Raw genomic sequence first — 14,247 nt, 5'->3', positions numbered from 1 at the left:
ACCTGCAAAGCCTAAAACATTTATTTTCTGGCCTTTTACAAGTTTGCAGACTCCTGCTCTACTGAGTTGGTCACGCAAGCCCCATTACATGAAGGGTGATTTGAGAGATACCCAGAGGTAATTGTAATTCTATTTTTGCCTTATTTTAGTTTTGCTAGAACAAGGGGACTCAACTGCCATCTAAAGGCAAAAGTTGGTTTGAAGCAAGGACATTTGTCCTGGCCTCGGGGCAGGGCCTGGATGCCAGTCCCAGTTCTGTGTGGCCTCAGGCAAGTCAGCCTCCACGGTGACGCTTCCAGCAGTTTCATCTCCTGTAATCTGAGGCTGGGTGTAGCAGGCGGGAGGATTCTTAGAAGGGATTGAGGAACAGCCTCCAGGAGGATTTTGGAAGACACTGGGAAGGCCCCACTCAAGGAGGCAGGCTGATAGGATGACACTGAGAAAATGCTTATTAAGGAATGATTCGCAAGCTTTGCCTGTCCCCCATGACAGACCAGGGGCACTGTTGCATTCGTTAAATGTCGATTAAATTAATAATGACTTTAAAAAAAATACTAGACATGAGGAATTGAGCCGGTGTGATGTCCTGGGCTTGTCACTTTACTGCATTACCTCATCTGCTCTTCACCCCTGCGCAGAGAGAGGAGACACTATTAACACCCCCACATCCCCGTTTTGCAGGAGAGGTAACAGGCTGTCTGCCTAAGTGCCTGTGGAGTGAGCGAATGAAAAAGCATCATTTCTCCTCCCAAAGGCAGTGCGATAGAAGGGCATATTCTGGAGAGTAGGAAATGTCCTTGTGTCCAGTCTAGGAGGGGCGACTGTTCCCCTGCAGAGGGAATAGGGCGCACCATGTGCAAAGGTGGAGGACACAGGACCATTTCCAATATTCAGGTCCCCAATCTGGGGTGGCAGCTCCCCTGGTCGACTTCTCTCTCGTGAAGCCACACCCATGTCTGGCTCTCATGGTAACTTGACTGGGAGCCACATCCGTCTCTCTGGAGCGGGTGCCTATGAGTCCACTGCTCCTCTGACCCTCTCTGTGGCCAGCACAGAATGCAGTGTCTGCATTACAGCAGAAGAGTAGACAGGACGCAGAGGGGCACAAAGGTCTTTTCTGCCGCCTCCCCTAGACAAAGCTCTTTGAGCGCCACAGAGATCCACTCCAAGACCCAATGATCTCACAGCCTGGCCCAGGCCTGGAGCAGGAACCGAAGGAGAGAACAAAAAGTGCTCACGAGGTAAACGGTACGAAATTCTCTTAGGAGGGAAGGCGGTGTTTCTGGGAGGAAGTCCCTCCCAGGCCCTACTTTAAGTTCAGACCCCCCAACAAATACACTGGCTCTGCCCACTGAACTGGGGAGCTTTCACTGGACAACTGGACCCCAGAGAACTCAAGGGGTCTGGGGAACGATGGGGCCGTGGTCCCTCCCCACAGAAAGGAAAGGGGAAGGGCCAGGCTTTGTGGGGTTCCTTGGAGACCTCCCCACATTAGGTTAGACGGGGACTCATCAGGCAGAACCTGAGTTCTAGGCCTCAGGGGCTCTGGGAGGAAGGAGGCTCCCTCTTCCCCAGGGATGGCACAACCAGAAGCGCCTCTGGGAATTTGCTCAGTGAGATCAAGGCGGGTGTGGAAAGGATCATAAGAGATAACAAGGGAGTGTGACTTTCAACTTGGTCCACGGTAGTAGAGGGCCTGGATTTTCCATCTTTTTAAAAAATATATTTTATTTACTTATTTTTAGACAGAGGGGAGAGGAGAGAGAAAGAGGGAGAGAAACATCAATGTGTGGTTGCCTCCCGTGCGCCCCCCACTGGGGACATGGCTGGCAACCCAGGCATGTGCCCTGACTGGGGACGGAACCTGCGGCCCCTTTGTTCTCAGGCCTGCGCTCAATCCACTGAGCCACACCAGCCAGGGCTGGATTTTGCATCTTGTTTAAATTATGGTAAAATATACATAACATAAACTTTACCATCTTAACCCTAGTGTGTAATTCAATAGTGTTAAATACATTCACAGTGTTGTGCAATCAGTCTTGAGAACTTTTTTGTCTTGCAAACCGGCAGCTCTATACCCATTAAACAACAAAATTGGTGGTTTTTTTGGAATGCGTACGCTATCTCAATAAAGGTGATAAAAAAGAATTTTCATCTGCACCTCCAGGTGACACCGTATCTATTTTGAGACCCAGTTCAAATATCACTCCTTGCAGAAAGTCTTTTTTTTTTTTTTTTTAAGATTTTATTTATTTATCTTTAGAGGGGAAGGGAAGGAGAGAGGGAGAGAAATATCAATGTATGGTTGCCTCTCATGTGTCCCCTGCTGGAAGCTGGCCTGCAACCCAGGCGTGTGCCCTGACTGGGAATTGAACCGAGGTTGTTTGGTTCACAGGCCTGCACTCAATCCACTGAGCTACACCAGCCAGGGCTCCTTGCAGGAAGTCTTAGTCTGCCCTTCGCCCTTCAGTTCCTCAGTCCTCAGACTGACTGCCCCCCATTCTACAAAGCACTGGTCAGTCCTCCACTGTCAACTTGACCTTGAGTCCAGGACACTACACCCAGGGGGCTTGGAGCTGGTGCCCTCCTGACTTAGGCTGGGAGATGGGGGTCTGGCCCCTAATTTAAGCTTTTGATAATAGCTGTGTGACCTTGAGCAAAGCCTTCTCCCCTCTGGCACCTGGGATCCTTACCTGGCTATAGAAGGCTCCAAGGTGGCTTGCCCTCCCCCAGTTTTTTCAGGGGAGGGATGTGGCAGACTTCACCTCCTGAGCCTAGGAGTTGGGCAAGGGGGAGATTATGCGTTTCCAAGGACAGACGAGGATGCCAAGGGCCAGATGAACAAGGCCTGGTGCAGATTTCTGGTGCAGAGCAAGGGGTCACTGGCCAACTCTCCAGTGGTGTGGTCCTAGATCCCAGCCTCACTGAATTGGGTCCTTGGCTTTCAGTTGTTCTAGCAGGCGGGCACCTTTGGACACCCAGGCTCCAGAACAACAGGGGAGATGGCTGGGTGGCTGCACTGGCGCACTGGGTGCTCACTGAGGCCCTGGGCAGGGTGGGGAGGACTCCAAAAAGGGCCCCAGGTTCCAGCCCCCTCCTTGACTAAATTGTCTGGTCTCATTGCCCAATCCTCTTGCTCACATGGACCAGTTAGTTAGTTGTTCATCCAGGCAAAACTTCTGGATGGCGACTTCACAGCATAGTGTAGGGACGTGGAGTTCGAGGGTATAAAGGGTATTGGGGTCCAGGGTCCTAGGAAGGGGCCAAGGGAGCTTCTGGCAGGAATGTCCAGCTCCTGGAATGCTATCTGTGCCTTGGACACTGCACAGGCTTTTCAGACGAGATCGGGCGCGTTCAGGGTAGTATGGCCGTAGACTGCACAGGCTTTTCAATAAGAGACTCCACATCTCAAGGCCCAGAGGGGCTGGGAGGTCTGCCCAGGCAGTCCAGCTTGCCTGCAGGGGGTGGTGGCAGTGCCAGGAAGCACCTCCAGCTCTGATGCTTTGGCACCCAAGTCTGGCCCTTTAAACCCCAACCCATGATGTCACCTTAGACAGCAAGGAATGGGAGGGGGACTGCAGGCCTGAGGATGGACTGCATTTCCCAGCAGCCTCCTGCGTGCCACACCCCTCCCAGCAGGCACTGGCTCACCAAAGACTATTAACCAGGCCAGTGCCGGTTTCCAAGGAGATTGTAAAGTGTCTGGCGGTCTGGGGTGAGGGTCAAGTTCCCATGGGATGGAGCAGCTGGGGCACAAATGGAGCAGGCCAGATCTTGGGGCCTGGCATAGTATCGGGCCTCGGTCACTGTCCTGTCATCACGCCTAGCTTCCTGGTGCAACCTCCCGAGTCCTCCTCTCTCCCTCTGCGGCCTCCCTTCCAAGAACCTAGGGGCCCAGCACCATTCGAACCTCATTCCGCTCTGCCTCGTCTCCGTCCCTGGGTGCTCATCGGGACTACCCCTTTAGTCTGGCACCGCCCCCCCTTTAAGCGGTATGGAGACTACATCTCCCAGCGGCCCCCAGAGCTTCCTGACGCAGCCCCCCCCTACCCCGCCCCCCCCCGCCCGCGGGGAGGTGCGGGCCTGGAAGGGGGAGGTGACTTGATGTCATCCTGAGCAGCTGGGCGGCGGGTGCCGGTGCGCACAGACCGGGGCTCCCGCGGCGACGCGCTGCGCCGGGTTGGGTCCCGCGACTTGCAGAGAGGTGTGGGCACTGCCCGGGCCAGCCCCCCGCCCACTGAGCGCCCGCGCCCAGACCCGGCGCTGAGCTGGGGGGGCATGCTCTGACCCCTCCCCTCCCAGAGCCCGAGAGGGAACCCAGGAGCGCCGCCGCCCAGCACCCAGAGCGGAACCGCTGTGCAGAAGCTCTGAACGGCCGCCCTCTCTCCACGAGCAGCCCCTGGGGTCTGGGGCCCAACGTCTGGGCTTCTGAGAAGTGAGTGTCCCCCCACAGAGAGACAGATGAGATTTGGGGGGTGAGGAAGGAGAAGCTGAGGTGGGGGAGGGTGCTGGGTCCTAGAAGGGAGATGACATGGGGATAGGATTCCCATTCTTGGGGAAGTCTTCGGTTGCAGGGATTTGTGGGGCAGCAACGGGGTCCCACTCTGTTAGGGGCCAGCGATGAGGAACGGGGTTCCCAATCTAGGTAGGAGCTGCCTTGGGAGATAGGCTCTATTCTGAGAGGGGTTGTTTGCTGCTGGGTCATTCAGTCTGAGTGAAGGGAGGGACGGGGCTCCCACGGAAAGGGCTGCACCTCTCTTTGGGGTCTGGGCAAGGCAGGAGGGAAAAGAGGGCTTGGGCACTGAGCAGCACTCACCCGCACGCTGGCTTTCCTGGAAAAACTGACTCTGTCTCTCTCTTTTTCTTCCTTTCTGATCTCTCTGCCCTGACTTCGCTTTCAAAGAGCCAGGGTGGGAACCCCAACTGGACTCGTCGTGACCCCCAGAAAGGACTCGAGGCCTGAGCCATCCTCCTCTCTACCCTGCCTGCCCCCCCAGGACTGGGCAGTTGCCGAAGGCCCTGGGGGGGGGCCCAGGACTGTGGTTGTGCCCCCCCCTCCAGCATGGGCCCAAGTTAGTCAGCCACCTCTCGCTCAGCATCCTCCAGGGCCATCGGGAGCGGGAACCCCAGGGTCTCTGAAGGCTTGACCACTGCCTGGCTGTCATGGAGACGAAGCTGCCCCCTGCGAGTACCCCTACCAGCCCCTCCTCTCCGGGGCTCTCGCCTGTGCCCCCACCGGACAAGGTGGATGGCTTCTCCCGCCGTTCCCTCCGCAGGGCCCGGCCTCGTCGCTCCCATAGTTCTTCTCAGTTCCGCTATCAGAGCAACCAGCAGGAGCTCACTCCACTGCCCCTACTCAAAGGTGAGCCCCACTGCCGCTGCCAGGGCACCGCAAGCCAAGCTGCAGGGGGTGGGGAGAAGCAGCTGCCGTCAGAGGGAGTTTGGATAAGCCCCTTCCAGGCAAGGGACTCCACCGACAGAGCTGACCCCTGCCCCCAGCCCTCTCTGCTGACGCATGGCATGACTGGCCTGTCATTCTTGGAGGTGGGGCCTCCAGAGGTGGTGCCACCCTGGGGGGCAGACCAGGGCCAGGGGTGGGGCCCACAGCCTGGGTTCCAGGAGGCTACAAGCAGCCCAGCTGCTGGCAGGGTCCTGGAACAGGTGTTTCCCGCGGCTCCCTGCGATCACCATGTAGCCTCCCTGCCTCTGGGACACGGGGCCTGACTGGCTGTGTTGGGGGTACCTAGAGAGCCTCAGCTCTGACCCTCCACCCCACTTCTGGCTCTTGGAACAGAGCACACCACCTATGAGAGGGAGGTGGTCGCTGTTTGGGGCACCTGTGGAAAGCCCAGGTATTCAGGGTCCATCACCTTGCTTTCAGACGAGGCCATCACACCCTCTGAGTATGAGTTAGGAGGGAGGGACGAAGCTCCTTCCCCCCCAGGAATGGAGGATGGGACAGGGGTCATTTGCTCTCTGAAGGAATGGGGTCGGCACAAGAGCATGGGGTCTGGGCAGGGGATGCTGCTGCCCTAAGAATTATGGGGCTCGTCCAGGCTCAGCCCCTCCCTCCTTCCCAGATGTGCCAGCCTCGGAGCTGCATGAGCTGCTGAGCCGGAAGCTGGCCCAGTGCGGGGTGATGTTTGACTTCCTGGACTGTGTGGCCGACCTGAAGGGAAAGGAGGTGAAGCGGGCAGCGCTCAACGAGCTGGTGGAGTGTGTGGGGAGCACCCGGGGGGTCCTCATTGAGCCTGTCTACCCAGACATCATCCGCATGGTGAGCACCCATCACCCGGCCTCTGGGGAGGGCTGGGGGTGGCACAGGAACGTGGACTGATCTGCCTGTGGGCTCCTGTGTGGAGAATAAACCCAGTCCTTTCTGCTTGGCCTCAAGTCCCACATCTTCCCTCCGCACTGGCCTCCAGTGCGCCCAGCCAGTGCCACCAGCATAGGTTGCTCAGCGCCGCGGGGCCTGTCCCACCTTGTGCTTTTGCTTCTCCTCTTGCCAGGCTCGGTGTGCACCCCGTTCCCCTGCCCCGCGCCCCTGCTCCAAGTCCCTTATCGCCGTGTCTGGCTCAGGTGCTGCTTCTTCCATGAAGCCTCGCTCAATGCCCAAACCAGAAAGCTCCCTTTCGATGGCTAGAGTGCCTGCAGACCTTACTGCTTTCCATCTCGTCTTCCCCTCTGGACTGCACCAGACAGAGGGCAAGGATGTGGCTTGTCCATCCCTGGGTCCCCAGCCCCTGGCCCAGGGCTTCCATGAGTTTTGTCCTCAGGTAGTGATTGCCAAGCAGTGACTTGCTCTCTGGGGCAGGTGATGAGCCCCATTAGAATTTTGGACGAGGGCTCTTCCTCAAAGAACCTGCCTCTGTCCCTCAGATCTCAGTGAATATCTTCCGGACTCTGCCACCCAGTGAGAATCCTGAATTTGACCCTGAAGAGGATGAGCCCAACCTTGAGCCTTCGTGGCCACATCTGCAGGTATGAGGGCTGGGGAAGGCAGGGATCGGAGTTTCCAAAAAGATCCGAGGCAGGGGGTGAGGGCCATCGGGCAGGGCAAGTGGGGGAGTCTGTTCCCGAACTCACCTTTTTGCCTGTCCCCTCCCCCAGCTGGTATATGAGTTTTTCCTGCGTTTCTTGGAGAGCCCGGACTTCCAGCCTTCTGTGGCCAAGAGATATGTGGATCAAAAGTTTGTCCTGATGGTGAAGTGGGGAGCCCAGGCTGGGTGGCGCCACGGGGCGGGGGCAGGCTCACTGAGGGGCATGGGGAGAGGGTGGAAGCTCCCTGGGCATGGTCTCTCTCCTGACCCTTGACCCTGGGTTCTACAGCTCCTGGAGCTGTTTGATAGCGAGGACCCTCGGGAACGCGAGTACCTCAAGACCATCCTGCACAGGGTCTACGGCAAGTTCCTGGGGCTCCGGGCCTATATCCGCAAGCAGTGCAGCCACATCTTCCTCCGGTAGGTGCCTGCCGCCTGCCCTGCCGAGGCCTGGAGAGGAAGGGGCAGTGCCGTGGGAGAGACTGAGGCGCAGGCTGCCAGGCTGGGCAGCCCTGTGGGACTCTGGTTTACTGAGTTCTTTCTTGCAATGTATTACTTGATATTGATTATTCAAAGCCAGTGAGGTCAGCAGAGAAAGGATGGTTATTTTCCATTTTACAGATAAAGAAGTAGAGGTTTGCAGGGACTAGGTCTGTCCGGGGAGCTTGGACCTACGTCTCTTGCCCCTATTGTGCTCAGCCGCAAGGACCGATGGGAAGATCCTTTCTGCAAACGTGTTGAGCACCAGTGCCGGCATGGCCTTGCAGTTGGGACTGGCTCTGGACTGTGTTTGAGTGGGGCTCAGATGTTCAGGAGCTCTTGGGCAAATTGTTTAAGCTCTCGCCCAGTCTCCTCATCACTAAAATGGGAGCCACAGCTGTATCAGGGACATTCGTCAAGATGACATGGGGCGACGCCTCCGAAGCTCTGAGCACGGCACCTGGGCCAAGCCCGGGACTCCGACATGTTCGCTCTGATCGTTATTAGTTGCAGAGTGGCTGAGCCATGGCCCCGGTCCTTCAGGAGCTTGGAGCCCCTGAGAGCCCCAGTTTATGAGCTTTGGGGAGTTTCACTGAACTACTGAGCCCGAGTTCCTCCTCTGTACAGTGGATCTAGTAGGCCCTGCCTCGCAGGATGCTTTAGAGAGCCCTTAGCACAGAGCAGCTGCTCTGAGTGTCTGCCATCCTTTTGGTTGAGGCATGAAGAGGGAAGGGGCCCAGCCAGGTGCCTGCTGACTGGGTGGGGACCAGGTAAAAGAGGACTAGGGTCTGGGGGAGACATGAGTTGGAAGGCTCCACAGGAGAGAGGTGTGAGCTGGGGCCCAGAGCAGACCCCATGGCTGGGCTGAAGAGGGCGATTCAGGGGTGGGAGAGGCTCTCAGTGGGGCCTGGTGTAGGGTATCGAGCAGAGAGCACGGCCTCTGGGTTGGGAGTGAGTTGGCTCCGAGTGCAGGGTCTGGGGGGCAGGTAGGATGGCTGGGGGGGCGGCCGGGCCTGCTCCAGTCTCTCTCAGCCCTGTGCATCCTTCTCTTCTTCTCGAAGGTTCATCTATGAGTTCGAGCACTTCAATGGTGTGGCTGAGCTGCTAGAGATCTTAGGAAGGTGACTCCCCCTGGGCCTCAGCCTGAACGTCGGCATTCTGGGAGGAGGGACTGAGGCCTGGTTGGCAGTCTGAGCCCACCCCCTCTCTTCTGCCCCCCTCCTCAGCATCATCAACGGCTTCGCGCTGCCCCTGAAGACGGAGCACAAGCAGTTCCTGGTCCGGGTCCTGATTCCCCTGCACTCTGTTAAGTCGCTCTCCGTCTTTCACGCCCAGGTAAGGCCCAGGCCTGGCCCTGCCCAGCAGAGAGCTGACAGTCGGTGCAGCCACCTGGGTCAACCTGACACTCTGGTTTCAGCCACACTACGTCACCCATCCGGGGGATCCTCTCTCACCTCCTTGTTCTTCACTAATTGTGTTCCGTCCACCTTAGAGCATCGCCATGACCCTCAAAGGCTGCCAGGCACCGGCTCTGTGAAGCCTTCCCAGCCCCTCCCTTCCACCCTGCCCTGGGCAGGATCGAAGTCCCTGCCTTCTATATTCCCATAGACTGAGATACAGATTGTGATCGTGGAACCCTCTGTAAAATCTTTAAGGACTGGTTTGCTGAACGTTAGCCCTGTAGGATCACCGCTGTGTCCCCACACACCGAGTGTGGTGCCTGGGGTGTCCCAGGCTGTCAGGAGGTGCTTGGTGAATGAGAGTGGACACGGGAAGCAAGCAAGCGTCTGGCACCCTGTCCTGGTCCTCTCCTGACCCATCTTCTCCCCCCACGCCCCTGCAGCTGGCATACTGTGTGGTGCAGTTCCTGGAGAAGGATGCCACCTTGACAGAGCATGTGAGTACCTCGGGGGGAGGAGGCAAGTATCTGCCCCTGCAGGTCTGACCCTTTTTCTGCCTCTGCCCCCACAGGTGATCCGGGGGCTGCTCAAATACTGGCCGAAAACCTGCACCCAGAAGGAGGTCCGCAGACGGCTTGGCCCAGCGCCAGGGGGAGGCTGGGCGAGCTGAGCTTCTGGAGGGCGGTCGGGCGTGCGGCAGGGGGATGGGACTGCTGACCGGTGTCCTCCCCACCCCCGCAGGTGATGTTCCTGGGGGAGATGGAAGAGATTCTTGACGTCATCGAGCCATCCCAGTTTGTGAAGATCCAGGAGCCCCTCTTCAAGCAGGTGGCTCGCTGTGTGTCCAGCCCCCATTTCCAGGTATGGGGTGGGGACCGGTGAGGGTGGGAGCCGGGGAATGGACTTGGAGGGTTGGCCAGTTGACCTAACACAGCTCCCTCCACCCTCTGGACCCTCCTTGGATCTGGTGATGGGGAGACATTGGACTTAGACTGAGGAGGCCTGGGTAGAGCTTCCCACTGGCCGAGGGGCCTTGGGCAGCGCACTGTGCTCCTCTGGGTGTGATTATGCTCCCTCATCTGTAACGTGAGCCAGCAGTGGTCCCTCCGGAGGGTGGTGATGAGGCTTCAGAGAGCACGGTGTAAACGTATGTGGTACACTGCAGTGTAATAATGCGCTGCACGTGGCCGTCACTGCTTCTCTCCTCTTGTCGGTGGCCTTCAGTGTCATTAGTCCCACTTCAGGGCCCAGCCAGGTCCCCCCGTCACGAGGCTGGCTGTAACTAGTGTTCTTCCATGTGCGTGTGCAGACTCTCTCCCATTCTCACGAGCCGTACCCTGGTGGAAGTCAGTTCTCCCTCACAGTGACTCTGGTACTTCAGTTTGATACACCTCATTTGATTCTTACAATAGCCCTGGGGGGCGGGGTGTAGATATCATTAGCCCCATTTTACAGATGAGAAAACTGAGACCGAGAGGTTGGGAGCTTTGTCCAAGGTCACGTGGCCAGTGTGTAGTGGAGCTGGGATTCGGCCCTGAGCACTAGACACCGAATCCGGTGTTCCTGCTTCCTCCAGTGGGACAGATGAGCCCGAGAGGGGGTGTGTGGAGGGCAGGATGCCCCAGACTTGGGCTGGGGTGGATACCAGTCCTTGCACATGCAGGGAAGCCCCTGCCGGGCGCTCACTTTGCCATCTCACTGTCCCAGGTTGCAGAGCGGGCTCTGTACTTCTGGAACAACGAGTATATCCTGAGCCTCATTGAGGACAACTGCCACACTGTGCTGCCTGCTGTGTTCGGGACCCTCTACCAAGTCTCCAAGGAGCACTGGAATCAGTGAGTGCCCAGGCCTTGATCTAACCCACGGAAGCTGGGTCCAGGGCCCGCCAGTCCAGACCTGGGGTTACTCGTGGGAGGAGAGCTGAGGGGCAGGCAAGGCCAGTGCCTGGGGTGTGTGGCTGCTGCGCTTGGGACAGTGGGATGAGCAGAGCCCTGGAGAGGGAGGTGGGGCCAGCCTGAAGTTGTCATCACTGCCTCACCCCTCTTCCTTGACCTGCCAAGAACCATCGTATCTCTAATCTACAATGTGCTCAAGACCTTCATGGAGATGAATGGGAAGCTGTTTGATGAGCTCACGGCCTCCTACAAGCTGGAAAAGCAGCAGTGAGTGCTGGGGTCCTGGCCATGGAGGGAGGGGAGACAAGGAGAGAGGAAGTGCTTCCTCATAGTTGGAGGGAGCCCAGGAGGATGACCCCGAATCTGATCGATCAGATACTTAAAGTCCCTCCCTACATCCCTGGCAAGTGTGGCCCACGTCTGCCCGCCCCCCACTGCATTGTCCCATCACCCTCCCAGGTGCCCCTTCCAGGTACGGAGCTTTGACCCCCCCCCCCCAATCTCTTGCTGCTCAGGGCCAGGCTAACCCATCTGCTCCAGGACCAGCCTGTCCTCAGTGACCTTCCAGGAGGGGAAGGTTCCCATAGAGTCCCTTTGCAGATGAGGCGGTGGTGAGGGAGGCTAGACCGAACAAAGTCAGGGCCGCAGGTAGGGGAGCTGCCTCACCCTCTCTCCCCAGGGAGCAGCAGAAGGCCCGGGAGCGTCAGGAGCTGTGGCAAGGCCTGGAGGAGCTACGGCTACGCCGGTTACAGGGGACCCAGGGGGCCAAAGAGGCCCCCCTCCAGCGCCTTACACCCCAGGTGGCCGCCGGTGGGGGTCAGAGCTAGAGATCCCGTGGAAGGGGAGGCACTCAACCCAGAGCTATCAGTCCCTCCATCCCTCTCCTGCCCAGGGGCCCAGAGAGACACACACCTACCCCTGGCCTCACCAGAGTGGGCTTGGAGGGCTCCCTGCCTGGCCCAGTGTGGGCAGCTTTCACTGTGGGGGAGGAGGAGAGGAGCTGGTGGTCCTGGCAACAGAACTCTCAAGCCCTTGTGGCAGGACTTGACCAGGGCAAGCTTGACCGGAAGCTGCCATCAGGGATCTCCCTGCCCTGAGAAGCTGGGCCCTGGACTGCAAGCAGGTCCCCAGCCCCTGCTCCCGGCCAAGGGCAGTGGGACTCAGCTCCTCATACCCCGCACCTCGTGCCAGCGCGAGGTCCTTCCTCACCCCACCATGGGCCCCATGGTCTATTTATTCTCCCCTGCTCACCCCCAACACAGATGCTGTCCTGGGCCTGGGGCACCCTCCTTCCCTCCCCTCCCTCCCCCTGTACTTTCTTGTCCCCTTTTTATTTATTGGGCAGGAGGAGGGGTGAGGGCACAGGCAGAAGAGATTCCCCATGTCCTGAGGCAAGGTGGGGTCACTGTTACTGTGGTCTGTCCCTTCCCCCTGGCTGGGGGTAGACTTAATAAAGACAGAAACTCAAGGACTGCTTATTTATTAAGGGGTGGGGACCAGGAGGAAAGTGAAATGATCAAAGGCTGCTTAGGAGGCCAGGCAGAAACAGGGAAGAGGCAGACGCACCCCTCCTTTCAGGAGGTGACGGTCACTGAATCTTAAAGAGGGTGGAAGCCACCATCTTCAATGAGGCTGAGGCTGGATTCGAAGTCCTCCAACTCGGTCCCTCTGACCATGCGGAGGGAGGCGGGGCAAGGGTGGGCTAGAAGCGTGAGAGGCGACACATGTCACACTGGCAGGCCCTGGCCGTGAAGATCTCTAGCTCCTCCTTCCGGTCCCCCCCACATTGCAGCTGCACCTTCACCTGTGGGTGAGGGGTCCACGTTCTAGTCCTCTTCCTCAGGCCGCTTCAGACCCCAGTTCCGTCTGTCACCCCCAGCCCACAATGAGCCACCGTGGGGCTGGGCACCCTCACCTTCCTCAGGCCACTGATGGTGCAGCATTGAGAGACAGAGGTGACATTGTGTCGATAGCCACTGGCCACCAGCACGGAGTACCGGGAAGGGAAGGCGCTGGACTCGCAGTGACCCACACAGGCCTGTGCCACATGGGAGCCCTGGCAGGTGCCTTGGCGGTCACTTCGCACTGTCACGTTGAAGGCTAGAAGGACACAGGCGAGTGGTAGACAGCACCTCTGCGAAGACTCGCCTAGCCGGTGGCCTGTACCCTCAGTGCGGGGCCGTTGGGGGGCTGTCTGCCCCTCCACCCACATCAGCTCTTTGCGCCCACCCAGCTCTCTGCACCCAGGGTTACTCACGGTGCAAGTGGCAGCCTGGGATGGCCGCCTGCTGACCCCAGGCTTCAGTGACCACCAGGAGCAGGAGGCAGGAGAGCAGAGTTTGGGAGGACGCCATGGGCATCTGAGACGCTGTGAGCAGACGGACGTCTGCAGGTGGATGGGGAGTTCTTTCCAGGCCGCCTGCTCCCAGGTGAATGGGCCAGGCTCGGTGGGCCTGTCGGACTGGGGTGAGGCGAACCGTGAGTGGGGCTTGTCTTTCCCTGCACCTGCCCTTGGGGGTATGTGTGTCTGCCTGTGTCTCTCTAGGTGGGTGTCAGTGTGAGCCACTGTCTCTGGATGTGACTTGTGTGTCAGCCCCGTGGTGATTTCCCCTTGCATTTCTGCCACCACATGGGGCACAGACATCTGCCTCCCTCCATCTGCCCCATCGTGGCCTGCAGGACCCCAGGCCTTCTCACGGCTCCTTCTGCCCCAGGGGCTTACCACTTCCAAGGCCAGGAACTGAACGGCTTCCTGAGTAGCTCCTGTGCCTGCTGCTAGTCTCTGGCCCGGCCCGTGCTGCTTCTCCAGATTTTTATTTGCCCAAATTTGGAAGCCACGCCCTCTCGGAGATCGGCTTTCAGGCTGCGGCCTGGCCAGAGGCCTCGGAGCAATCCCACCTGGGAGCCCCTGCCCTTGGCTGAGGGGTAGTCCTGGGAGGGTGGCTTCTGCTGCTTTCTGCTTCCCCTCTGTCCAGGGCTGGGGAAGTGAAGTGTGGAGAAAAGCCTAGGAGCTGGGGGGGGGGGGGGGGGGGGGCGGCCTTGCAGAGGTAGAGGAAGGGGGCCCAGATTGGGCCCAGATGTGGCCACCTGGGTTCTCTTTGCTGTGTGGCCTTGGGCAGGACAGTGTCACATTGGGGGCCTCACCCCCCAACCTTAAAACTACTAAACTCAGCCCTGCCTGCCTCCTTAGCCCACAGCAGAGGACGGGGTGTGGGGGGAGGTTCCTACACACAAGGGGACGACACCAGAAGCCATCTCCTGAGATGTGCCTGGTGGCAGAGCTGGAGGGAGAAGGGGCTTCTAAATCCATGGCCAGAGCTTCACTTGCACTGTCAAATGGAAGGCTTCTCATTTGGGGGTCAGCTACAAAGTGGGCACCTCCCACCCCACCGGAGTCCCTGGAACAACAGGGACCTGACTCCTGGAAGAGCC

The 14,247-nt window shown here is 58.7% G+C and overlaps 2 protein-coding genes across 2 annotated transcripts; one reads left to right on the top strand and one right to left on the bottom strand.

Moving 5' to 3' along the window:
* Positions 1 to 4,106: 4,106 nt before the first annotated feature.
* PPP2R5B (protein phosphatase 2 regulatory subunit B'beta) lies at positions 4,107 to 12,283 on the top strand. Its single transcript, XM_037146438.2, has 14 exons — positions 4,107 to 4,435; positions 4,904 to 5,362; positions 6,081 to 6,277; positions 6,880 to 6,981; positions 7,111 to 7,203; positions 7,330 to 7,460; positions 8,582 to 8,641; positions 8,747 to 8,855; positions 9,364 to 9,417; positions 9,492 to 9,542; positions 9,662 to 9,781; positions 10,628 to 10,755; positions 10,981 to 11,082; positions 11,495 to 12,283. The coding sequence occupies exons 2-14, from the start codon at positions 5,164 to 5,166 to the stop codon at positions 11,640 to 11,642; spliced, it is 1,494 nt and encodes a 497-aa protein (XP_037002333.2). The 5' UTR covers positions 4,107 to 4,435; positions 4,904 to 5,163; the 3' UTR covers positions 11,643 to 12,283.
* Positions 12,284 to 12,474: 191 nt separating this feature from the next.
* Positions 12,475 to 13,175, bottom strand: GPHA2 (glycoprotein hormone subunit alpha 2). The gene is made up of 3 exons (XM_037146440.2): positions 13,073 to 13,175; positions 12,731 to 12,915; positions 12,475 to 12,619 (listed from the first exon to the last, which is right to left on the bottom strand). Exons 1-3 carry the CDS (start codon positions 13,173 to 13,175, stop codon positions 12,518 to 12,520), a joined length of 390 nt encoding a protein of 129 aa, XP_037002335.1. The 3' UTR covers positions 12,475 to 12,517.
* Between the last annotated feature and the right edge of the window lie 1,072 nt (positions 13,176 to 14,247).

The sequence above is a fragment of the Artibeus jamaicensis genome, unplaced genomic scaffold, assembly GCF_021234435.1.
Source record: "Artibeus jamaicensis isolate MK-2021 breed Jamaican fruit bat unplaced genomic scaffold, CSHL_Jam_final scaffold_614, whole genome shotgun sequence".
Lineage (NCBI taxonomy): Eukaryota > Metazoa > Chordata > Mammalia > Chiroptera > Phyllostomidae > Artibeus > Artibeus jamaicensis.
This window is presented reverse-complemented; position numbering and strand designations above follow the sequence as displayed.